The sequence below is a fragment of the Uranotaenia lowii genome, chromosome 1, assembly GCF_029784155.1.
Source record: "Uranotaenia lowii strain MFRU-FL chromosome 1, ASM2978415v1, whole genome shotgun sequence".
Lineage (NCBI taxonomy): Eukaryota > Metazoa > Arthropoda > Insecta > Diptera > Culicidae > Uranotaenia > Uranotaenia lowii.
This window is the reverse complement of record NC_073691.1, coordinates 99,304,298-99,326,277: the sequence shown is the minus strand read 5'-3', so window position 1 is coordinate 99,326,277 and position 21,980 is coordinate 99,304,298. Positions and strand designations below refer to the sequence as shown.

Below are 21,980 nucleotides of genomic sequence, written 5' to 3'. Positions count from 1 at the left end.
ACCATGGACTATGGTATTGGTAGTTACCATGTTATTATCAGTATAACCTTGTATTTCGATAGAGCTGCTAAGCCAAAACACGTCCAAACGAACCAAAATATCGATGATTTCCAAAATAGCTCGTTTACACAAAAAACACAGAACAAAAAATAAGTATCAGCCAAAACACTGGTGGAATGATAGTCTCAGAGAAGCATGGGAAAACAAGAAAAAAGCGCAATCCACCTTCAATAAAGTATCAACAATAGAAAATTTGATTAGTTTTAAAAAAATGCAGGCAATATTCATAAGAACTAAGAAAGAAGCGAAGCGTGGACAACTGCAGGAGTTTGTTGATGAAATCAATCCAATGATGTCTTCTAGTGAACTATGGGTTAGGATAGGCAGACTAACTGGAAAACGCAAAAGAGCAAGCAAATAATATTATCTATGAAAATGATGAAATGGCTGAAAAATTTCTTGACAGGCATTTTGGCAAGAACGACCCCTATTATGATATTGAAGATAGATACAAAATTGACAATAACTTACTAGATTTAGGTAAATTCAACGACATCATTCACCATAAAAGACGGAAGTCCGCTCCGGGACTTGATAAAGTTTCATACCAAATGTTAAGGGAATTGAATACAAATTCGAAAATTATTTTGATAAGTCACCTTAATCGTATCTGGAACGATTGTTATCTACCTCGTAGTCTTAAAACAATAAAAGTAGTTGCTATCCCGAAGGTCGGAAAAGATCAGTCCTCAATAGATGGAAAAAGACCAATATCGTTAGTCCCGACATTCACAAAGATAATGAATAGCGCGGTATTGGAAAGACTATCCACGCATTTAGATCACAATAACGTAATACCCGAAACTTCGTTTGGCTTCCGTCGAAATATCTCCACTGTAACATGCACGAACTACATTATAAATACAATCAAAATCAACAAAAGAGAAAGATTTATTACAGCATAGATTTAAGTAACGCTTTCAATTCTGTTAACACTAACCACTTAGAGTTCTTAATGCAAAAATTTGAAGTACCAGACGACGTGAATTGTTGGATATCACAGTTTTTAAGGAATCGTAGAATACACTTTGCAACTCAACAAAACAATTTGGAAAGAATCATATCTAACGGACTCCCTCAAGGAGACGTCTTATCACCAACATTATTCAACGTTTATACAGCTGACTTGCATCAATACAACAATGAGGAGACAATACTTGTTCAATATGCAGATGATTTTGCACTTATTGTCAGAGCCAAAAATTTAGATAGACTTAACGAAAAACTACAAAATGCGGTTGATAATTTGGTACACAATTTAGCAGAACTTCATTTTGACGTCAATCCGGATAAAACTAAATTAATTCTTTTTCAAAGTAGCCGTAATATCCTTAATGTAAACATTAATGGTAATAGAATTGAAACGGTAAAATCACATAAATACTTAGGAATAACACTGGATAGGTATTTTAGCTTTGGTGAGCATATTAAAAATACGAAATGCAAAATTGTTGATAGATTAAATATGATCAAAGTTATTTCTAGTTTGTCATCCGGAGTACACCCTCAAACAATGCTCTCGGTATATAAGGCAATATTTAGAAGTTTACTGGAATACGGAGCTTGTATACACAGTAACGCGAAAAAAACTAATAAAAACATCTTGAACATTACCAACATCCAATGCCTACGAAAAATTACCGGCTGCACACGCACAACCCCTATTAATTCCTTGATGGCCATAGCAGCACAGCAACCAGCTTCGATAAGACACGATTTTTTGATTTGTAAAGAAATAGCCAGATATTTTCACTTTGACAACATAGTAGCTCAGCAACTGAAAAACATAAATGATAACATACCTCAATCAAATCTAACATATTTGGAAAAGCTATTTAACTCACACAAACATATTTTCTTTTCAATATCCCCATTAGTTAGAATAGATATTCCAATAAATACCATTGATATACAGACAGAATTAGAAATATTAACAAATTCGAAGAAAAACTCTAACCCATTAAAACTTAAACAAGCTGTTCTTTTCGCCATGAATGGAAAATTCAAGGGTAGGCCAAAAGTATTCACTGATGCTTCCAAAGAAGGGCCACATTGTGGCATACACACAAAATTTTCGAGGCCGGAATTTAGCAAAATTTTGCTCAAATTTGACCAGCTAGAAACTTAGCAATCAATTTAGCAAAAAAAATTAATAAAAATTTAGCAAAATAGTCGGAAGTGTCCGGACTAAATTTTTACTAATTTTTCAGTAAACAAAATGATTGTTTGCTAAAATGTTAGCAAAATTTTTTTTTTTAAATTACTAAAGTTTGAGTAAAATAAAAAATTTCATTATTTTTCATAAAGGGGTTTCTTTTTAAAATAAAAGAAATTTGGAATTATGTCCTACTTATTTTATTTTCGTTAGCTAAAAGATGTCCTTTTATTCGGAAGCTTCCTTTCCATCAATCATGGAAATTATGGTAGACAAGTTTGGCGACTTGTGACATTCGAATGATGGTCCTGAGAAGATAAAGGGTTTTTAGATTATGAAATAAGAAAGTAAAAATTGTCGTTACCATAAAGCTCATTCCGGAAAATTATTGAACTTTTTCTTCCATCGGTTCCAAGAATTCACCGCAAACTTCACAAAAATCTGAAAAACAAAAATAATGAAGTTTCTTCAAAATAAATTTAATGTGAAAGTTGCTTAGTTGGAAGTTGGAAACGAAAATAATAATAATCATAATAATAGGCAGTCTTATTGAGTTTCGCGAGAATAATTAAGTTTGCCTTAAAATAGTCGGCGAAGATGTCACGTTTATAACTCTTTTTGCCATGTGTGGGGCTTAATACACAAAGTGATAATTTCTATGCATTTATTTAATTTATTCATTGAAATTTTAATGTAACTGTTGTACAAGATCAAGGAAGGACAAAAAGTTAGAAAAGATTACTAAATAATTCAAAATTCTGATATTTCATTTTTAAAAAACATTTAACATTGATTATAAAAATCAATACATACCGCGTGCACTTGCGTAGTTGTTGAATTTACTTCAGGCAAACATTGCCCATTTAATCGTAGTGCTTCAAATGTATCCGCCGTGGGGTTTTGATTTCAATGTTGGCATCATCCGGAGCTTATACCAGAAGAGGTAACAAATAATGCAATTACTATCGATAATTGTAGTTCACTTAACAATCCCAAAACCTGAAAAAATAAGAACTGTTTCGTCACATTTTTTCAATTCAATTGATGTTTCTTTTAACACTACTCACAAAACACTTGGGCATTAATAAAAATGCATTCTGGGCCAGTGACATCAGCGCTGCCATTCGCGGTCAATTTGTAGAATCGTTTAACCAGCATATGGCTGTCTGCTTCCCCCCGACAGGCGGAACAGTCGTGTGAAGCTACATGTCCCTATAAAAAAATTAATGCACCTTGTATGAAAATTTTCATTCGGCGGCTGCTTCCGGTTTAAACTTACTTCGTAACTTTGTTCTGCACGAATGTTTGTGATGGTGGTATCCATTTCTCTTGTCGTTCGTTACATATCAATTTGAAGTTCTCTTCGATCAAGAAAACAAACTCAAACAACATTTCGTAATCTCCAACCGTTTTCCTTCACCTGACCTGAAATGTGAAATGTTCGGTTTGGAAGTAATTAATTTTTTAATTAATTTGAAAAGAAACTTACCGTGCAAAATAAACTGAAAACTTTTCCCTCTAGTGAATTCTAGATCGATCGTTTTCCAGTGCGTTTGATAGCGTAAAGCAACGTTATCAAAATATTATTGAATGCAAATTTTGTACGACTCCAATACGGCAGCCCAAGGCTGTTGAACCACATCCAATGATGACCTTATCCGCGTTAACTTCCGAGCCCACGTTAACAGCATTAATCGAACCGGCTTCCTCATTTTCGGGCAGATTTTAGGGCAATCCTACGTTGTCGCGGCTACCGGATGCCGTTGTGAGTAGCCCTTCAACTGGAGATGTGTTTTCGCTGGAAGTGGCAACTCTATCGAACTTTGGAAACAGTCGCTTCTTTTCGAATAACTTCAGAAATAGTGAAACCTGAAAAACAAAGCTGAATTATTTTTCTTTTAAGCTAAATTTCAATTATTTATCGCACTTACCAAACAAAATTCCGATTCCACTTAAAATTGTTTCAAACCAAAACAAACCATCCGCTGGAGCTTTATCCAAACGGCCAACATGAAAAGTCTTTGGGAATCGGCAAAGAGAAGGACCATCGTATTCAACATTTTGATGGTTCCATCCTCCACTACCATCGAAAATCGTTTGAATCGTATCCGGCCGGACAGGTAGGTTTCGGAGCATTATGTGATGAACTCTCTCTGAACGGCAAACAAAACACGGCGCACAACTTTTAATGGTAAAACGGAATCGAAACATTCCAAAATTACGACTGATTGATCCGAAAACAAAACAAAACAAAATTCCTGTCAAAAAGAAACGTTGCACCGTGGTTCGAGTAGAAACTAAAAGTCCTAAAAGTTTGAGTCCATGCTACTGTAAATACTGAAATTAGTAGCAAAGGGGTTTTTTTTACTCAAATTGAGCAAAAGTCATGACAATTTGGGAAAGTGCTAACTGGACAGTAAAAAAAAATTTTTGCTAACGGAAAGTAACAGCTCATTTTTGCTAAGTGGAGTCTCGAAAGTTTTGTGTGTAGGCTTCTATATTGAATATAACAACTCACGATTTTCACGAAAACTTAACAACGAGACGTGCATAACAACAGCAGAAATCCTAGCAATTCAAATGGCACTTATCAAAATTGATGAAGACCAGATTCAAAATCCTGTTATCTACACAGACTCCAAGTCAGCCCTCCAAATTATTGAAAACGAACTACACTTAAAGAAAACATCAACTATAAATAAAGAAATTATTCAACTGGCTTTAAAATGGAATTGCTCTTTGCAGTGGATTCCAAGCCACATAAACATCAGAGGAAACGATATAGCTGACATGTTAGCTAAGGCGGGTCTGACAGAAATTGAAACCATGGAAAACAAGATACTGTTAGGAGATGCATGCAATTTTTTCAAAAACGATATGTTAAGAAAAGCAGACATGTGGTACCGTGAAAGCTCAGAACACAAGGGCAAGCTCTTTTTCCAGTTCCAGCCCACAATGGAAAAGGAACCGCCCAAGTAACCATTAAGCCGTAAAAAATGGCACTTATTCGGCCCTATAGTCGGCTATAGAAAATACCTTACAGAGCCTAATAGTCGTGTGTTGTACTCAAGGGCCATTCAAATGCCACTTTTGGCCTGCAAATCGGCCGATATGAAGCCTGCCCCCACTTTTCGAACCACGCCCATGAGAAGATGTCAAAAAAATGACAGGTCAGAAAATTGAAAAAAAATATTGTCTCGTTTTTTTTTGTCCTTTTCCTCCAGAAGGAATTTTTGTTTTCTATCTTTCTTAAACCCCTTATTTTCACGCTATTGAGATGATAGTGGAATTGAACTCAGAACCCTCAGAACCTTTTGGACCACTAGGAATTTACGAGCATTTGACGGCGCCTTTCACCCATGACCTATCGACTTATTGCTTCAATGTTGGAAAATGTGGCATTCTTAAAAGAAAAACTTTGTTGTAGTTCAAAGTGAGAGAAAGACATTGAAATGATGGACCTTGTAAAATTTAAATCAACACTTTATTTATTGGTCTAGTAAAACAGAATTCAGGCAAAATATAGAAATTTTGTTCTTCAGCGATAAACTTTTTAAACCTTCGGTATACACTCTATCGACATTTCACTGCTTGTAGAACTGCATCCGGATGACTCCTCGACGAACCACCAGCAAGCTGAAATAAAGGCTCCTCCATCCTCTCGCCGAGTTCGATTTCTAGGACCAATTTTGATTGTTTTTTGAATCCACACAATCGTAGCATTTACCTCCCCTACCGGCTGCCGATAAAACACACAGGGTTTTGAAATTTCATTGATTGATCCAGCTGATACACCGGAATCCGCTGCTCCTGTATCACCTGCGCCTCGCTATCCGGAAACTTTCTTCCGAAGAAAATCTAGCGACACTCAAATATACAATTAAAATTTCAATCCGATCCCGGAATCTTATGTTTGTTTATCAAATTGTTCTTTTACTCCTCATTTTCTTTTTGTTTTTTTTTTCATCGCTTTCAACTTGACATTTTGAAAGCCGCAAGAAGGCTTTGACATTTCCTTAGCATATCAACAGGGCTTCAAAGCCATAAAGCAGCAGAAGAAACTTATATACGGCTAATTTCACTGCTTTATTCTCACAATGCTAACTAGCATTTAAAAACATACTTTACGGCTATTAGACACTCAAGTGCTGCTATATATCCATATTTCGGCTTATAAAAGTGCTTAATGGTTTGTTGGGCGTGGTTTCACAAAAAAAATCTCTCAAATACTGAAGTTAGGTTGCTTAATAGATTGCTTACCGGACATAATTGGTCCAAATATTGGAAAGCCAAAATCAAATTAGTCGAAGATGGTAATTGCGAAGTTTGCCAAGTACCCGAAACCAGTGAACACCTTGCACTACACTGCACAAAATATACCTTGATACGAAGTAAATATAAATTTAACAATAAATTCACTGAGCTTATCGAATTATTCAAAACAAAAAATCTAGAATATTTTAAAGAAATTTGCGAATACCTAAGGGAAATTAGAGCAGACGTGTGAGAAATACAATTTAACAAGCATATCATATATGAAGAAGAAAAAAAAAACTCATAAAAATGCAAAAAAAAGGATTACATGATACAATTTCAAAAACTTAGATAAATTTAAATATTAAATTCCAATTCTGATTCATTATTCTGGTACTGAGAGATATCTGCGAGAGATAAATTGGGAATCCAAATGCATACGGTGTTACGGAATAATCGGATCTACAAAATCACAGGGCATTATAGTCTCGATACTGAGCCCCTTTCAGAACTGTTCACAAAACAGTTCGAGTATAGAAGAAGAAGAAGAAGAAGAAGAGAATGACTAGCAATTGGACAGCATCACCTGTAGAATCCTTCAGGGGCTCAATCCATTCCGGACAATCAACAGTCTGCAGTGGATCGAACTGATTCCCCAACCCACTCATCGGACTTATCGTCATGCTGCTCAGGCGCCTTACGTTGCGCCTATTTTCCTATTTCAGCTCATCGGTCCCATCATTCAAAAGTGCCAAAAACTTCATCTGATTTTCCCAAATGCTACCCAATGTCCACGCTTGTCCACGGAGAGGGGGGTAGTGGTTTGGGTAATGTCCACGTGGACATACTTACTTTCAAAATATTTTCTAAAGGTGAATAAGTATTAGGATGTTTAAATCAAAATCTTAAAATTTCACTGCTTTCCAGCAGTGGTCGGAAAATCGCTCAAGAAAAGCAATCAGGAATGGTTTCTAGCTAGAATGATGCTACCTCCGAGTGCTGTGATACGCACGTGGTAAAAGTACCCATTGAATATATGTCGAAAATCAACACTAACTTGATACAAGAAGATATACCATGCCCACCGGAGGCTACCGTTGCTATTCGTCACGTGGCTAATTGACGGTGATCGACATACTTGGTGATACATTTTGAACGTCGCTCCCTCAATCATTCCCGAACGTCTATCCTCGCATCATTGTTGATAATGCTTGTTATTGATAGACGATCATTAATGTTTCAAAAGGAAAAATCTGAATAAATATCAGGACCACATGTTCAAAAAAGCTGTAGCACATGCTGGACAGTTCATTGCGGTTACCTAGTCATGATTTTGTCCTTCTAGGCAAAACGAAAAATAAAAAATCATCTGATAGCCTACTTAGATCGATCAGAACTGATACATATCAGTCATGATCCTAAAGGTTGAAAGTCGTTAGGGGAAGGAAATCAGTATCGAGACGTTCGTTGCTGATAGTCTGCGTTCTTTTTTACCTCATCATGTATCGCAAAAGTGTTTCAAATACAGAAGCGTCGTTGTCATGCACGATTGTTTGTATGATTTGGTTGAAGAAGGAAAATTTGACTGCTTTGATTTTTTGGCTCTGAATGTAGTCAAGCATGGCTCAGTGAAAATGATTGATTTTCGGAAGCATGCATTCCAGTTTAAGTTTATACAATTAGTAGCTACACTGAACCAAATCTGGCAATAAAATTTATAGGGTCAATCTAGTGAATCTTAAAGTTCAATGTGTAATAGAAACTACTGATAAATCCAGTACAAAGTATAGGAAATTCCAATGAATCTCAGCATCTAGTTGAAGTCAATATCGAATAATAGAATTTCCTATAAATTTAAGCAGTTCTATGTTAATATACATCTTAACAGATAGTTATTTATCCATTCGGTGGTCTTGAGGTTCGTTATTTTTCAGTTTCAGTGATACTCGATTGGTAAGTTATAAGTTTCGTACTTCAAACAAATGATTATAATGTCTTTAATTTTATGTTTTAGGAAGAGGTAACTATTCTGTTGGACAAAAACATCAACAATGCTAAGGATGCGAAAAAGACATTGGACTTTAGAATAAATGCAACATGTTTGAAAAATTGTTCCCCCGCTGGGAGATGAGGCGTTACAATGGAACACCACCATCATCAGGGATGCTGGCGACAATTGGATTTCTGGAAGAATTATTGTTATACTATTATTATTTCTGTGGTCAAGAATCTACTGGCCTCCCTAAAGCACTGGGTTGGAAAAATCCGTGTTAAATTTTATCAAGAGGATTTACTAACGGTGAGTTGTGTTATATACATAAACTTGTGCATTTTTTATAAAACAAAATTACGATTTCAGACATCCGAATGACCGTCGAATGTGTATTTCCAAGGCAAAGCGCTATATGGTGCTGCATCCAGTTCCTCAGGGTTCACCGGAATGTTTCTATGCCCGAAAAAAAGCGCAGGCCATAACCCAGCATACAGAAATTCTCAACTGGAAACGACCGATCCTAAACACAGCTTGGCGGAAATCGGAGCTCTATTTTACATTTAAAAGTTAAAGCTGAAACGGGAGTGGAAGTAAATTAGAATTTAATGGCTAATGTTATGTCACACAAATTGTTTTTTTTTTCAGATTGAAAAAAGATTCCGTTGGACTCATCGGCGAACTGAGCTACCGTAATACTGGCTCAAGATTCGTGCACCAGGAATATATTACCATAGCAGGGGAGAAAACAGCAGTAATGGAGCTGGAGCAGGCGCAGTCCCGCAACCGAATACAAACTACGCCACGCGTGTTCCGTGTTCCCGTGCAGTGTTCCGATTTTCAAAGAGTTGCCTTTTTCGAACTTATTTAAAAAAGCAAAATTGTATTGCATTCAATAATAGAGTTAATTTTTATTTAAAGCTTACAATGTAATTAACATTATTGATCGTATCCCGAATAGAAAAATACTGTTACCAAACAGTTACTACAATAGTTATACAATCATTCGGAACAGCGTAAAAAAACTTTTAGAAAACATTAACTGACATCGTAAAAAACATTCCACTTATTGTGAATTCCAAAACGACGGTCTGTTGAATATGGCGTTAAGTTATGTTACTGTTTAAAACTGTTAAAACGATTGTATGGAGGAACTGTTCTGCAAACAATTGAGATAACGTCCAAAAACGGCTCGTGGAAAACGTATTTTGGTCATCAAACTGTTTTCACTACAGTTATTCTTAGAGTTCAATTGTAACTGAACATTGGCTGTGAAAGTTCTGAAACGATTTGACAAAACGTACCTTCCGAAGGTATGCCTACGCTTATTGGAATCATACGTGAATGTGGCACGCACACATGTGCAGATTTTTATACAGGGTTTTCGGATCTTTTGATGAAAATATTTTTGTTTGAATTTAATTATTTATTAAATATTTATACATTTAGTTTACTCACAAAATCATCCATCAAGAATTGGACACCAGAGTTGTTGTCAGAGATCGACAACAACGATCCCATCCGGCCACAGGCACAGCGAATGGGTGGTTTCATTTTTTCTGCGCTACCGGAATCCTTCCTGCCTTTCCTCTACCAGGAAGAGGTATTTCCGACACACGGGCGGGACGTTGGCGTAGCTGCTGGTCAATAAATCCATCCATCGTTCGATGTTCCTTCCAGCGTAGTTTTGTTCCCCCCAGCACAACATTGCTCCTCCAGCTCCAGTTGCTGAAATAAAGGAAACCTTTTTCGTAGATTCGAATAAATTCTAATGTTAATGAAATTTACCTTTTGCGCTGGTGTCCCCCGGTGGGTCCTAAAAGTCTGTCCGTCCGTCGGATCACAATCGTAGAGAAATTGTTGCTGCTGGAACGAGTTGAACCTACCTACCTAAGGGTCCAGCGCCGATTGACCGGCGCATAGGGCTGAGATAAAAGATCTCCACTGCTGGCGATCCGGAGCCAGCGTCTTCACTTGCTTCCAGCCAAGGTTCTCGTCAACTGTGCGGATTTCAGCGGCTAGACTTCGCCGCCACGAGCTTTTGGGCCTGCCTCTTCTTCGATGCCCATCTGGATTCCAGTCAAGCGCCTCTCTGCAAATCTCGTTTTCATCTCTTCGCAGCGTGTGCCCAATCCATCTCCACTTACGTTCTCGAATCTCGATTTCTAGCGCCTTTTGATGACACCGGCGATGAAGTTCAACGTTTGAGATCCAGTTGCCAGGCCACCAAGCGCGGATGATGTTCCGCAGGCACCGATTCACAAAAACTTGCAGTTTTCGCGTCGTCACCGCATATGTGCACCAAGTCTCACACCCGTACAGCAATACGGATTTAACGTTTGAGTTGAAGATTCGGATCTTAGTTCGTAGAGAGATCTGGCGTGACCGCCAGATGTTTCGGAGACTCGCAAACGCAAATCGGGCTTTTCTGATCCGGGTTTCGATGTCCTTCTTAGTACCACCATCAGGCGTAATCTGGCTACCAAGATACTGGAAGCACTCCACTGTCTCAACCTGTTGTCCAGCTACCACGAAATTGGAACGATTTCCTGTATTGATTTCCATCGACTTGGTCTTTCCGACATTGATTTTGAGACCTGCTGCCTTGGAGCTTTCGGTGAGGTCATCGAGTTTGCTCTGCATGTCTTGTTGTGTTTGGGCGAGCAAAACAATATCGTCTGCCAGGTCAAGGTCGTTCAGTTGCTCCATGGTTGAAGGATTCCACGGCAATCCTCGGTTTGGTCTACAGTCAATCGATCCAGTCAAGATCTCATCCATTACGATGAGAAAAAGTAGCGGTGATAAAATACATCCTTGTCTCACTCCAGCAGTTACCGGGATTGGTTCGGACAAGACACCGTCGTGCAAGACCTTGCACGAAAATGCCTCGTACTGTGCTTCGATGAGATGGACTAGTTTCTCTGGGACCCCTCTTCGTCTAAGAGCAGCCCAGATGTTTTCGTGGTTCAGTCGGTCAAATGCTTTTTCGAAATCAATGAACACCAGCAGAAGAGAGTCCTGGAATTCGTTGATTTGTTCCAGTATTATTCGTAGCGTTGTGATGTGGTCCACACATGATCGTCCGGATCGGAATCCAGCTTGTTGCCGTCGGAGTGTAGCGTCGATTTTCTCCTGGATCCTGTTCAGGATCACTTTGCAGAGTACTTTGAGGGTTGTACAGATCAAAGTTATGCCACGCCAGTTACCGCACTCTGTTAGGTCTCCTTTCTTTGGGACCTTTACGAGGATACCCTGCATCCAGTCGGCCGGGAATGTTGCAGTATCCCAAATGTCAGCGAAAAGACGGTGCAACATTTGTGCTGACAAGGCAGGGTCGGCTTTGAGCATTTCAGCAGGAATGCAATCGATTCCAGGCGCTTTGTTGGATTTCATGTTCTTGATTGCCGCTTCTATTTCAGCCAGCGAGGGCGCTTCCGAGTTGACGCCATTAATGCGACTTACTGTGGGCGCCTCGAGCTGCGGGTTCTGTTGGCCATTGCTATTTGTAACTCGGAAAAGTTGATCAAAATGCTCAGTCCAACGCTTGAGCTGATCTGTTTGATCTGTCAGCAGCTGACCTGCTCGGTTTTTCAGCGGCATTCTTGCATTAGTCCTTGCACCACTAAGGCGGCGAGAAATATCATATAATAATCGGATATCTCCAATGGCGGCGGCTCTTTCTCCCTCTTCGGCTAGGGAGTTTGTCCAGGCTCTCTTGTCTCGTCTACAAGCTCGTTTAACTGCCTTTTCCAGCTCCGCATATCGTAAGCGGGCGGCTGCTTTGGCTGACCCGGTACATGCCTGCTCAATTCCGACTTTCGCCTTTCTCCGATCATCGATCATCCTCCAGGTTTCATCCGACATCCATTCACTTCGTCTTCCACAAACTTTACCGAGAGTACCATGGCTCGTCGTGATAAAGGCATTCTTGATTCCACACCACTGTTCTTCGACTGTTCCGTCTGTCGGCAACTCCGAGGCTCGGGATTCTAGCTGTTCAACGTATGCCCTTTTCACCTCTGGATTCTCCAACCGGCGGACGTCGTATCGACACCCAACCTTCTCCTCGCGCCGTTGGACACGCGCAACTCTCAGTCGTATCTCGCCAAGGACGAGGTGATGGTCAGATGCAATGTCTGCGCTTCGCTTGTTGCGGACATCAAGAAGGCTCCTTCTCCATTTTCGGCTGATGCAGATGTGGTCAATTTGATTTTCTGTTCGGCCATCTCGGGATACCCAAGTGACCTTATGTGCTGGTCGATGGGGGAAGAGCGATCCACCGATCACCATGTTGTTGTTGCCACAAAATTCTACAAACAGCTCTCCGTTTTCGCTCATCTGTCCTAGGCCATGGCGCCCCATGATGCGCTCAAGGTCCTGATTATCGGAACCAATCTTTGCGTTGAAGTCGCCTAAGTGGATTTGAATGTCACCCTTCGGAATTCTCTCAACCACGCTGTTCAATTGACTGTAAAACTGCTCTTTCTCCTGCAAATCGGCAACGTCAGTTGGCGCATAACACTGGACCATTGTAAGGTTTCTAACCCGTGTTCTGAATCTGGCTACGATAATTCTTTCGTTTATCGGTTCCCATCTTATGAGGGCCGCATGGGCCTGCGGGCTTAACAGGAAACCAACTCCTCGTTCCCGAGTAGCATGTTCTCCTCGTATGCCAGAGTAAAGCAGTACTTGCCCGGACTGTGTCTTGTGTTCTCCAGTGTTAGGCCAACGGACTTCGCTCAGTCCCAATATCTCTAGCTTGAGGCGGCTAGCTTCTCTAGCAAGTTGAGCCAGCTTTCCTGGCTGGGCAAGGGTCAAAACATTCCATGTTCCAATTCTAGTCCGTGTTTTCATGCTAAAAGTCGTTGCCAAAGTTCCAAATCGGTTATTTCTTCTCTCAGTTTCTGTAACAATACAAGATATCAGGAGCAGTAGGTTGTTAGCCTAAAGTCCCTATCCCGCGATGGGGCTGCCATCTTGGACTTAGCTGGCGGGAGCCGCATTTCATAAATTCAGCCGCTTGCTGCAAGACAGACGCTGTTTGAGCCGCCCCTGACCTGGAGAACAGACGCTCGGTTGTTGTTGCACGCCGCCCCTGACATGGGGAACAGACGCGTGCGGCCACCTTCTCAGTCTGCATGCGACCAAAGCATCCACCGGGGTTGGGTACCCGATCTCCGCTTAGGTTACTCGCACCCCAGCCGGCACCACGGGGAGGTAGAGATAGGAGTTGTGAATAAGAGGTGATATGACCACTATGGGGTCTCGTGTTGCACATTATCCACCGTTTACCAGCCAAACGAGTTGAACGCGTTGAACGCGAAAAACGAAACATCTTGTTTTTTTTCGTATTCTTCTTCTATTTGAGTTGACAGCACTCGACAGTGATGCCAACTAGACCAATTTTTCAAAATTGTACCATTATAAGATTAAAATGTGAAAATTAAAAAAAAATTATTGGCTTAGATCGAATGCTTTTAGACCTTCTTACTGACCTAATGACTTTTAGAAATTATTAATGATTGGCATGGTTAAATGAAAGGTTGGTTTAGTCAACTATAAGAAAAATAAAAAAAATGTATCAAAAGATTCTGCAATTTTTCTAATGAAAGACCTCAAATTCAGATGAATTGGAGCAGTTCGTCATGAACTTGAAATCTGTCGGGTACCGAATGCAGTTATAAGAGAAAACACATCTTGCCTGTCGGCCACTTATGAACCCAAAAGTTTTCTTGCCGAGCCGATACCGGGAATCGAACCCAGTACGCCTGGCATACCAAAACCAGACTTGCACCAGCCTATCCGCTAGACCACATCGGTGCTTCACGCATCACGTGCACTATGTCATCGGCCTAAATCAAGAGCTGAAATTCGTTAAGTATAATGATAGTAGAAAAAATTAAATTATTTTCATAATTGTGTACTGAGTTTGTACAAAATCAATTGGCATCTCTGACCGGGCATTTCGTTGATTTTGACGTGCGAGTATGACAAGTATGATAGAAGGGATGGACTGTTTGTTTTACGGTTAGAGTTCAGTTTTACGATTAAAGAAAAATTGAAGGAAATCGTTCAAATCATTCTATCACTTTTTCAGATACCATCGCACGTGTTCACATGAACGTTCATATTTCGTTGTTATCGTTGGCGAAGTAAAGTTTAGGAGAACAGCTACGTTTACAGATACAATCACTATTTCTGAAACCGTAGATGTATCGTAGAGACTGTTTGAGATATGGTTTTTTAGTATGCGGGATCACATACGCCAACAAATACAATTTAAAAATAAAAATCAATAAATTAGAACGAACATATTTTATTACACTGATTAAACAATTCATTTCACTACCCTAAACAATATTTTTTACCAATTTGACTCGATGTTGAATTCATTGAAATTTCCTATAAAATCAATCTATCGTCTAGATGGTAAAAAGTATTGGATTTTCCTTTAGTGCGAAAACACTAAAATTCCCAATAAACCTTATAGCCGGATTTTGTTCAGTGTACTTGAAAGCATGTATTAATATGATAATTTAGGAATTTTTAATTTTTTAAATTATTTTATATCAGGAAATAACTAAATGTTTTTTTTAATCAGCCATTTGAATAAAAAAAAGGCAAAATGTGGTGTTTTCTTTTTAGAAAAAAAAATTTCTAATCTGTCCACGTGGACATCCGGAGAGGGGGGTAGGGGTTTGCCAAATGTCCACGCTTTTCCACGGAGGGGGGGAGGGAGTCAAAAATCTCATTTGTCCACGTGGTATCTGAACGGCCCCTTTGGTTAATGCGCTCCAATTAAAAAAAGGTTCTTTAGTGGTTTTTGGTATATATCGTGTTATTTTTTTTTCTATTAAAAGTAGGTTATCAAAAACGACCGTGTTCATCGCTAGATGTAAAAAAACAAATAGCACAATGCAAATGTGTGTGTGATATATCGAGATTTTTCCTTTTGTGTATGTGGCCGTTAGTTTCACGATAACCCGTAGATAGCGCTGCGGAACAAGCGCCAAAATCCGCCTTCAGTGGTCAGTCTGGGTATCTGGTGTCTGCGCCTCAACCGTTAATTTAATAGTACAGACCCCGTTCGATTTTGGCAACATGCCCGTATATTTTATGTTGCCAAAATCGAATGTTGCCAAAATCGACAGGTTTTTTTCTAAACTTTTTTTTCAGTCATTTTTACAAAATATCTGTTATTATTATCAAACACGTTAGTTTTGGTCAATTTTCGACCATTTGTAGTCATTTTTTAATTTTTTTCATCATGTTTTTGGAGCATTTTCCACTTTTCTTGTTTTGTTTATAATGTTTGCTTTCATTTGTCATATTTGCTGTTTTTGTCGTTCTTCATCATTTTTTAGTTGTTTTTTGTCATTTTCAGTCTTTTGCTTGAATTTGTTTTTTAACTTTTTGAATTTTTCATCTTTTTGTCATTTTTGAGTACTTTATAATTTTTGGAAAAAACTTTTGTTTTTATTATTGCATTTTATCACCATTTCCGAACATAAAAACGTATTTATGGTGTTAGTCTAAATTAAATTGGTCCTGTTGTAACGAAAACTAAAAGGTAATGTTGATTCTAAAAACCGTTCGATTTTGGCACATGTGCCAAAATCGGATGTTGCCAAAATCGAATGTTGCCAAAAACGAACGGGGTCTGTATATTTATTTAAAGGTTTTTTTTATTCAATCTGAATTAATTATTTATTTTCCTTATTTTCAATCCAACTTGCGAATCTGAATAAAAATATGAATTCCAAATGATGAATCTTACATAATCACTAAATAATTATCCACCATTCCATGAAGTTTCAGGGGCTTTTCTATTGATGAGTGCAATAAATGCACTTAAATTATGATTTAAAAATCATTGAATATAGTGTTTGAAAACTTCTTTTGGTATAAAAACAAGTTCATTTCATTTTAAAAAAAAATATTCTGATATTTTTAAACCCTAGATTGTCTTGAAAAGTATGTATTACGTATTAAATTTTTAAGATGAACGCATCAATACGTATACATGAATAATGAGTTTCGTGAAGACGCGACCTAACTGTCCACCTTCTACATTTGACAAAATAAAAAAAAAATATCAAAAACTAATAGGCGATTGAGATTAATTTGATAAAAATTTCGGATATTAGTTTGTTTCTCTCCCTCCGTAGAAATCAATTATCAAAAACTACTTACGACAGTTATACAAATTTTATTTACCAAACAATCTTATGAAAACATCTGCTAGCTGTAAAAGATTTAACAAAACAAACCATAAATCTAAAGATTTAGCAATAGAGTTCTATAGGTTTTGCCATTGAGTTGCAAATAGTGTTTGCTGGGTTTCAGTTTTGCGGGTGATTTCTTCGTGGATGCCATGCCCCAACCAAATGATGTGTAACTTTTTGTATCGTTCTTTGCACAGCCGCAATGGGTTTCCTCTTCTCAGACCTTGATCTGTCTCGCCATATTCATCTATGTAAGGTGCCGAAATGAAGCATCCTTTGTTGATTCCGAGCAACAGTATCTCGCAATCTCTTATTCTCAGAAATATGCCAATCCCAGCACCACATGTGTGAGCATGGTATGTACAAGAGCCCACCGAATTTCTATCAAGCTCTTTTTGACAACAAAATGATTGCGAGCACAAAATTTCTCCGCAAACCAAGCACATTGTCGGATTTCTCGAGTCATCCTTGATGTTATTTGGACACATGAATAAAGACACGCTGTTAATCAAATCACTATAATCGTCTGGCAGATCGATGAGTTGCCTCACAGGGTACATTTCTTGCACTAACGGAACTATATCTTCCGCCTTTTTTGTATGAATATTATGTTTAACACTTCTCAGCTGTGGTAGATTAGTTTCAATCAGACGATGGACAAACTCGTAATATATGGGATTTTCGAAATAAACATTTAAGTCTGAATTCATACCCAAATACAAAGCATAAACGTCGAAGCTGTCATCACAGGGAAGCTCTATATCAGTTATAGCATGGAAAAGCAAAGATGAACATCTCAAAAAAGTGATGCTTTGCTGTTTAACAACATTCAAAATATTGATTATTGATGTTGCTGCACCATGCTGATTGTGTATGTTATAATTTTTGTACATACTCAACAGATTGAACTGTTTTTCTTCAATGCTCTCTTCAACTTGCATGGCGGATGAACTCATGTCATGTGAAACGACGATCCTGGCGGTGTGTATAAGGAACATTGCCAAAAATATATTATGATCAAAAACACTGCCTTTTGGTATCGTATCCTCCTTGTTGGTGGTCAATAAGACGCATCGCGTTGAAAATATCATAGTTGTCAGCATACTGAAAATATCCCACTCGAGAAAAGCGGATTTTTTTTTACCAAACAACGAATCATACAAGTCGCACAAATAGTTAATAAAACTTGGATTCAATGTTTTAATATTGCTTCCAACGATTGACGAAACTCGAACAAATCCCGAAAGGCACGCAGTGTATCTGGAACAGAGAACGCAATTAAACTTTTGCAAAAAAAAAAACAAATTCGTTTCGCCCTTACCTTATTGACAGCTCGTTACCCAAAGGTCTTTCCGTTGCTCGGAGCAACATCTCCAAAGACTCAATGGTATAAGCACACGACAACCAGGTTACAATGTATTCATCAAATTTTTTGGCGTTGGTTGGAAACGGGGCCACATCGTACACCGATGTACAAAATTGTTCGACAAAATCGAATATTGATTTATTGATGAACGGGTCCTTGCTTAATTTACAATCTTCATCGCATTCTCCAAAAATATATGATAGATTTTTCGTTATGATTTCATCATACGTTCTCTCGCTCATCGTCGTCAAATCGTCGAACTCCATGACATCTTGGGTCTGCATCTTATTGTTTGTTTCACGAAAAGCTGAGAATATTAAATTTGTCATATCACACCATTTGTCAAATTCTATGGTTTCGATTGCAACTTTCAAAGGAGTGCTAGATCCTTCAAATGTGCCTAGTGGCGGAAGTAATGGAAGTAAAGCATTGCTCAAGAAACGGCACAATGGGCAGAGAAATTCTTTCTTTTCAACATCAAAGAGAACGGGTGTCCTATGTCTGTACGGCCTTCTGTTTTCCTTCATGACTTCGTTGTTAAAATATTTTTCGAAACAGGTAGCATGCATAACATGTCCACACGTACTGACGTGTGGAGAAGGATGAGTGCTTGTTTCCAGCAGCCTCAATTGTCCACTATCGTCCGTTTGTTGGTAACGTGAGAGCACACTTGATTTCTGAACGAACGACGCGTAGATCATACATTCTTCGTGCTTCGAAACTGCGGATTCTTCCGAACAAAGAATACATCGGTATAATGATTCATCATGACGATTTGTTATTCTATTCTTCCCGATACAAGCTTTTCCTCCAATAGGCTGCTCTTCACCAGATGTCCAATCCATGCAAGTAGCACTTTTCATGTTATCTTCATTATCATTGCTCATTTCAAATAACTCTGCGTTTGAAGTCATAAAATTTTTTTGAGCATTTTCCATTTGTGCAAGTATTTGGGCACGTCGTTTTGCGGCAAGTTTTGCACGCTCTTGCTTCTCTAGTTTTTCCGACTCCAGTTGTGTGCTTGACAAACTTTCTGGCTCGCTACATGATGTTTTTCTACAGGTAACGTCATCGGATTTAATAGAAATATCTTTATATTTCTGCAAAACCCATAAAATTAAATCTCTTTGGGATTGAACCTAAAAGAAGAATGTTTTGAATGGTTCGCCCATACAAGAATAACAATTCATTATGCATATTTACTCACCCTTGGATTATTCACCAGTTCTTCTAGCATCACCCATATGTTCATGCTGTTGGATCTTTCAATAAATTTCAGGAAAGGATAGTTCCTGGAGTCTTCTTCTTGAAGAGCATATCCCAGCAAATAGAGCACCTATAAGTAAAATTTTTAAAATTAAAACAACCGATCATATATGTTATATCGCAAAATACTTACCCGCTGGACGTGGCTTTCAGAAAACGTCACTGCCTTCAGATTTAAAGCTTGTTTGAATACCGTTTTGAATACCAACAACATCACGTCACATTGCAGCAGATTGACTATCATACTAGAACAAAAAAAAGAGAAATTTATATGAAACAAATCAACTATTTTATCCTCGATGATTATGTCAGAGAGTTAAAGAATAAACCTTCGTTGTCTTTTTTAATATTCCATGTAGAATGATCAGAACATACCTGTTCAAAGCTTTTGATTCTATTGATTTTTTTTTTTCAAAGTTTCATCGATTACAACCCAATTTTTGTAATTTTATAGGAAACCGATTACCTACCACATCACGCAATGTTATGAATAACACTGGGAAAAAAATCCAGGATTCTCACATGCTGGTGTTCGTTGATTTCAAAAAAGCTTTCAATCATCTGCAGATGATGAATCTGCAGATCATGAATCATGAACACATACACCCAAAATAATTTGCACGTCGTTGCTACGTGAAAAACTACATAATTTGTATCCAAGTAATTTTCACGTAGATTCTACGAGTAAAATATGTAAACACTCCCCTAATAAGAATTGGTGTTCCATGCCATCACCTACATTTTACGTGAATTTATTGTGAGCTCTACGCGGTGTGACGATGATAATTATTCTGAGTTATAGTTGATTCTAAAGTTATTTGGAATGCAGTTGAAATGACAACCCTAATAAGAATAATTGGATGTTTAGATTAGTTGTATAGTTTCTTTTATTTTCGTCTGTTATAATAAATAAAAATAAATATCACTGTAAATTTGGTTACATTGTTACCACTTACGCTATCCACCCGAGATTCATTTGGAGTCCAAAAATCCACCTACACAGTAAACGAAAATTACCGAGTTCGGTAATTTTTTCACCGAAATCCTAACATGTGGAAATCGTTAAACCGTTCGGTAATTTTTTCCATGGCAGAAAAGTGACAGCTGTCAAAGGTTACCGACATTTTTCGGTAAAAAATTATCGAAACTCGGCTGATCGTCTGTCAAATTATTGACAGTTGTCAACATGATAGCTCTTTAGATTACCGAATAACCGGTATTGTTGAACCGAAATGTCTGTAATTATTACCGAAATATCTGTAATTGCTATCGGAATATCGGTAAGTATTACCGAAAAACGGTGTTTTTTTTTACCGAAAATCTGTAAAATATAGTAATTTAATAGCACAAATTCGTATGTGAAGTCCTGCGAAAAAAATAAATAAAAACAAATAAGCATCACCGAGATTGATTTGAATAACTTCATTTTGAAAAATGAAAGTTAAATTTACCTTTGTTGGGCCCGCAGAACTAATTCCCTTGAAGTAGCTGTTCTGCATTCTATTTACTCCACTGATAGGGAACTTTTTTTTATCGGTGGTACCGAACAAAACGCTTGGTCGTTTGGTCGGATCTGCTTTTGATTTCCGCTAGTACATTTGGGTCGCGGCTTAGCTCGGATGCGCGGACCCAACTTCGTGGGAGCGGGTGCTCAATTCACGTTTACAGAAATGTTTTTCATACTGGAGAATTGCGTCGTACTCCTGCCGATAAGTTATGTTTGGCCAAATTTTGCGCACCTTCATCAAGGGAAGTGAAATTTAGTCAAATTTGAAGACTATACAAATTCAGTTAACTTACGGAAATGAATATTAATTTCACCATAATGTTGTCAGCCAAAGGGCGGCAGTTCCGATAGGTTAGGCGAGCATCATATCCTAGAACAAATGAGGCGGCGTCTCGGATCACTGGAACACCTTTGGGATAGAATGAAAACTGCCTTTAAAATATTTAGTTTTAGAAAATGGTAAAAACTTACATCGTTTTAATTCCAGATCCAGCTGCCATATCTTATCTATCACCCGTTCTAATCGGTCCCGGTCACTTGTCTACAGCGAGCATTTTGCTTGGCAGAAAAGAACCCGGACAGCTTCCATCGATCGATCCATCTGGATCGACCCACCCCTCCCCAGTGCCTGTGTTATGTGAAAACTTTGTTATTTTACCGGTACAGGTGCAGGGATTTTTTTCCGAACTTATCCGGAAGTATAAACAAGTCAGCTGTTTGAGGACCTTCGAGGTTTTCTTAGGCGTCGTTCAGATACCACGTGGACAGAAAAATGAGATTTTTGACCCCCTCCTCCCCCTCCGTGGACAAGCGTGGACATTTGACAAACCCCTACCCCGCTCCCTGGATGTCCACGTGGACAGATTTGAAAGTTTTTTTTAAAATACCAATAATTTGAATGCTAGAAAACACCACTTTTGCCTCTTTGTTATTTAAATGGCTGATTTTGAAAAAAAACGAATAAGAATTTCCTGATATAAATATATGATTTCTAAATTATCATTCACTTGCTTTCTAGCAGCAACTAATTGTTAAAACTTAAACTGGAAAGCTTTGCAATTTTAGGATATTGATTTAAACATCTGAATATTTATTCACATTCAGAAAATATTTTGAAAGTAAGTATGTCCACGTGGACATGACTCAGTCCCCTACCC

At 38.3% G+C, this 21,980-nt stretch overlaps 1 protein-coding gene and 1 long non-coding RNA gene across 5 annotated transcripts; both read right to left on the bottom strand.

Moving 5' to 3' along the window:
- Window positions 1-2,403: 2,403 nt before the first annotated feature.
- LOC129739118 (uncharacterized) lies at window positions 2,404-8,972 on the bottom strand. Of its 2 annotated transcripts, XR_008735751.1 has the most exons (7): window positions 4,147-8,972; window positions 3,705-4,084; window positions 3,495-3,640; window positions 3,283-3,427; window positions 3,029-3,214; window positions 2,580-2,656; window positions 2,404-2,523 (listed from the first exon to the last, which is right to left on the bottom strand). It is a non-coding gene; the product is annotated as an uncharacterized LOC129739118 (long non-coding RNA). The 2 variants fall into 2 exon arrangements; XR_008735750.1 differs by having other exon boundaries at window positions 3,705-8,972.
- Window positions 8,973-16,648: 7,676 nt separating this feature from the next.
- On the bottom strand, window positions 16,649-21,585 carry LOC129738981 (E3 ubiquitin-protein ligase UBR1-like). 3 transcript variants are annotated; one of them, XM_055730331.1, is made up of 6 exons: window positions 21,117-21,585; window positions 19,787-21,055; window positions 19,450-19,561; window positions 19,258-19,386; window positions 18,006-19,189; window positions 16,649-17,944 (listed from the first exon to the last, which is right to left on the bottom strand). In XM_055730331.1, the coding sequence occupies exons 2-6, from the start codon at window positions 19,789-19,791 to the stop codon at window positions 16,759-16,761; spliced, it is 2,616 nt and encodes an 871-aa protein (XP_055586306.1). In that variant the 5' UTR covers window positions 19,792-21,055; window positions 21,117-21,585; the 3' UTR covers window positions 16,649-16,758. The 3 variants fall into 3 exon arrangements, with proteins under 3 accessions (XP_055586306.1, XP_055586307.1, XP_055586305.1); XM_055730332.1 differs by having other exon boundaries at window positions 19,692-21,585; XM_055730330.1 differs by having other exon boundaries at window positions 19,787-21,585.
- Window positions 21,586-21,980: the final 395 nt, after the last annotated feature.

Coding starts and splice junctions, on each gene's coding strand:
- LOC129738981 (XM_055730330.1), bottom strand. Junction 19,190..19,257: donor AACTGGTGAATAATCCAAGG/GTGAGTAAATAT, acceptor TTCTTCTTTTAG/GTTCAATCCCAAAGAGATTT. Junction 17,945..18,005: donor GGTAACGAGCTGTCAATAAG/GTAAGGGCGAAA, acceptor TCTCTGTTCCAG/ATACACTGCGTGCCTTTCGG.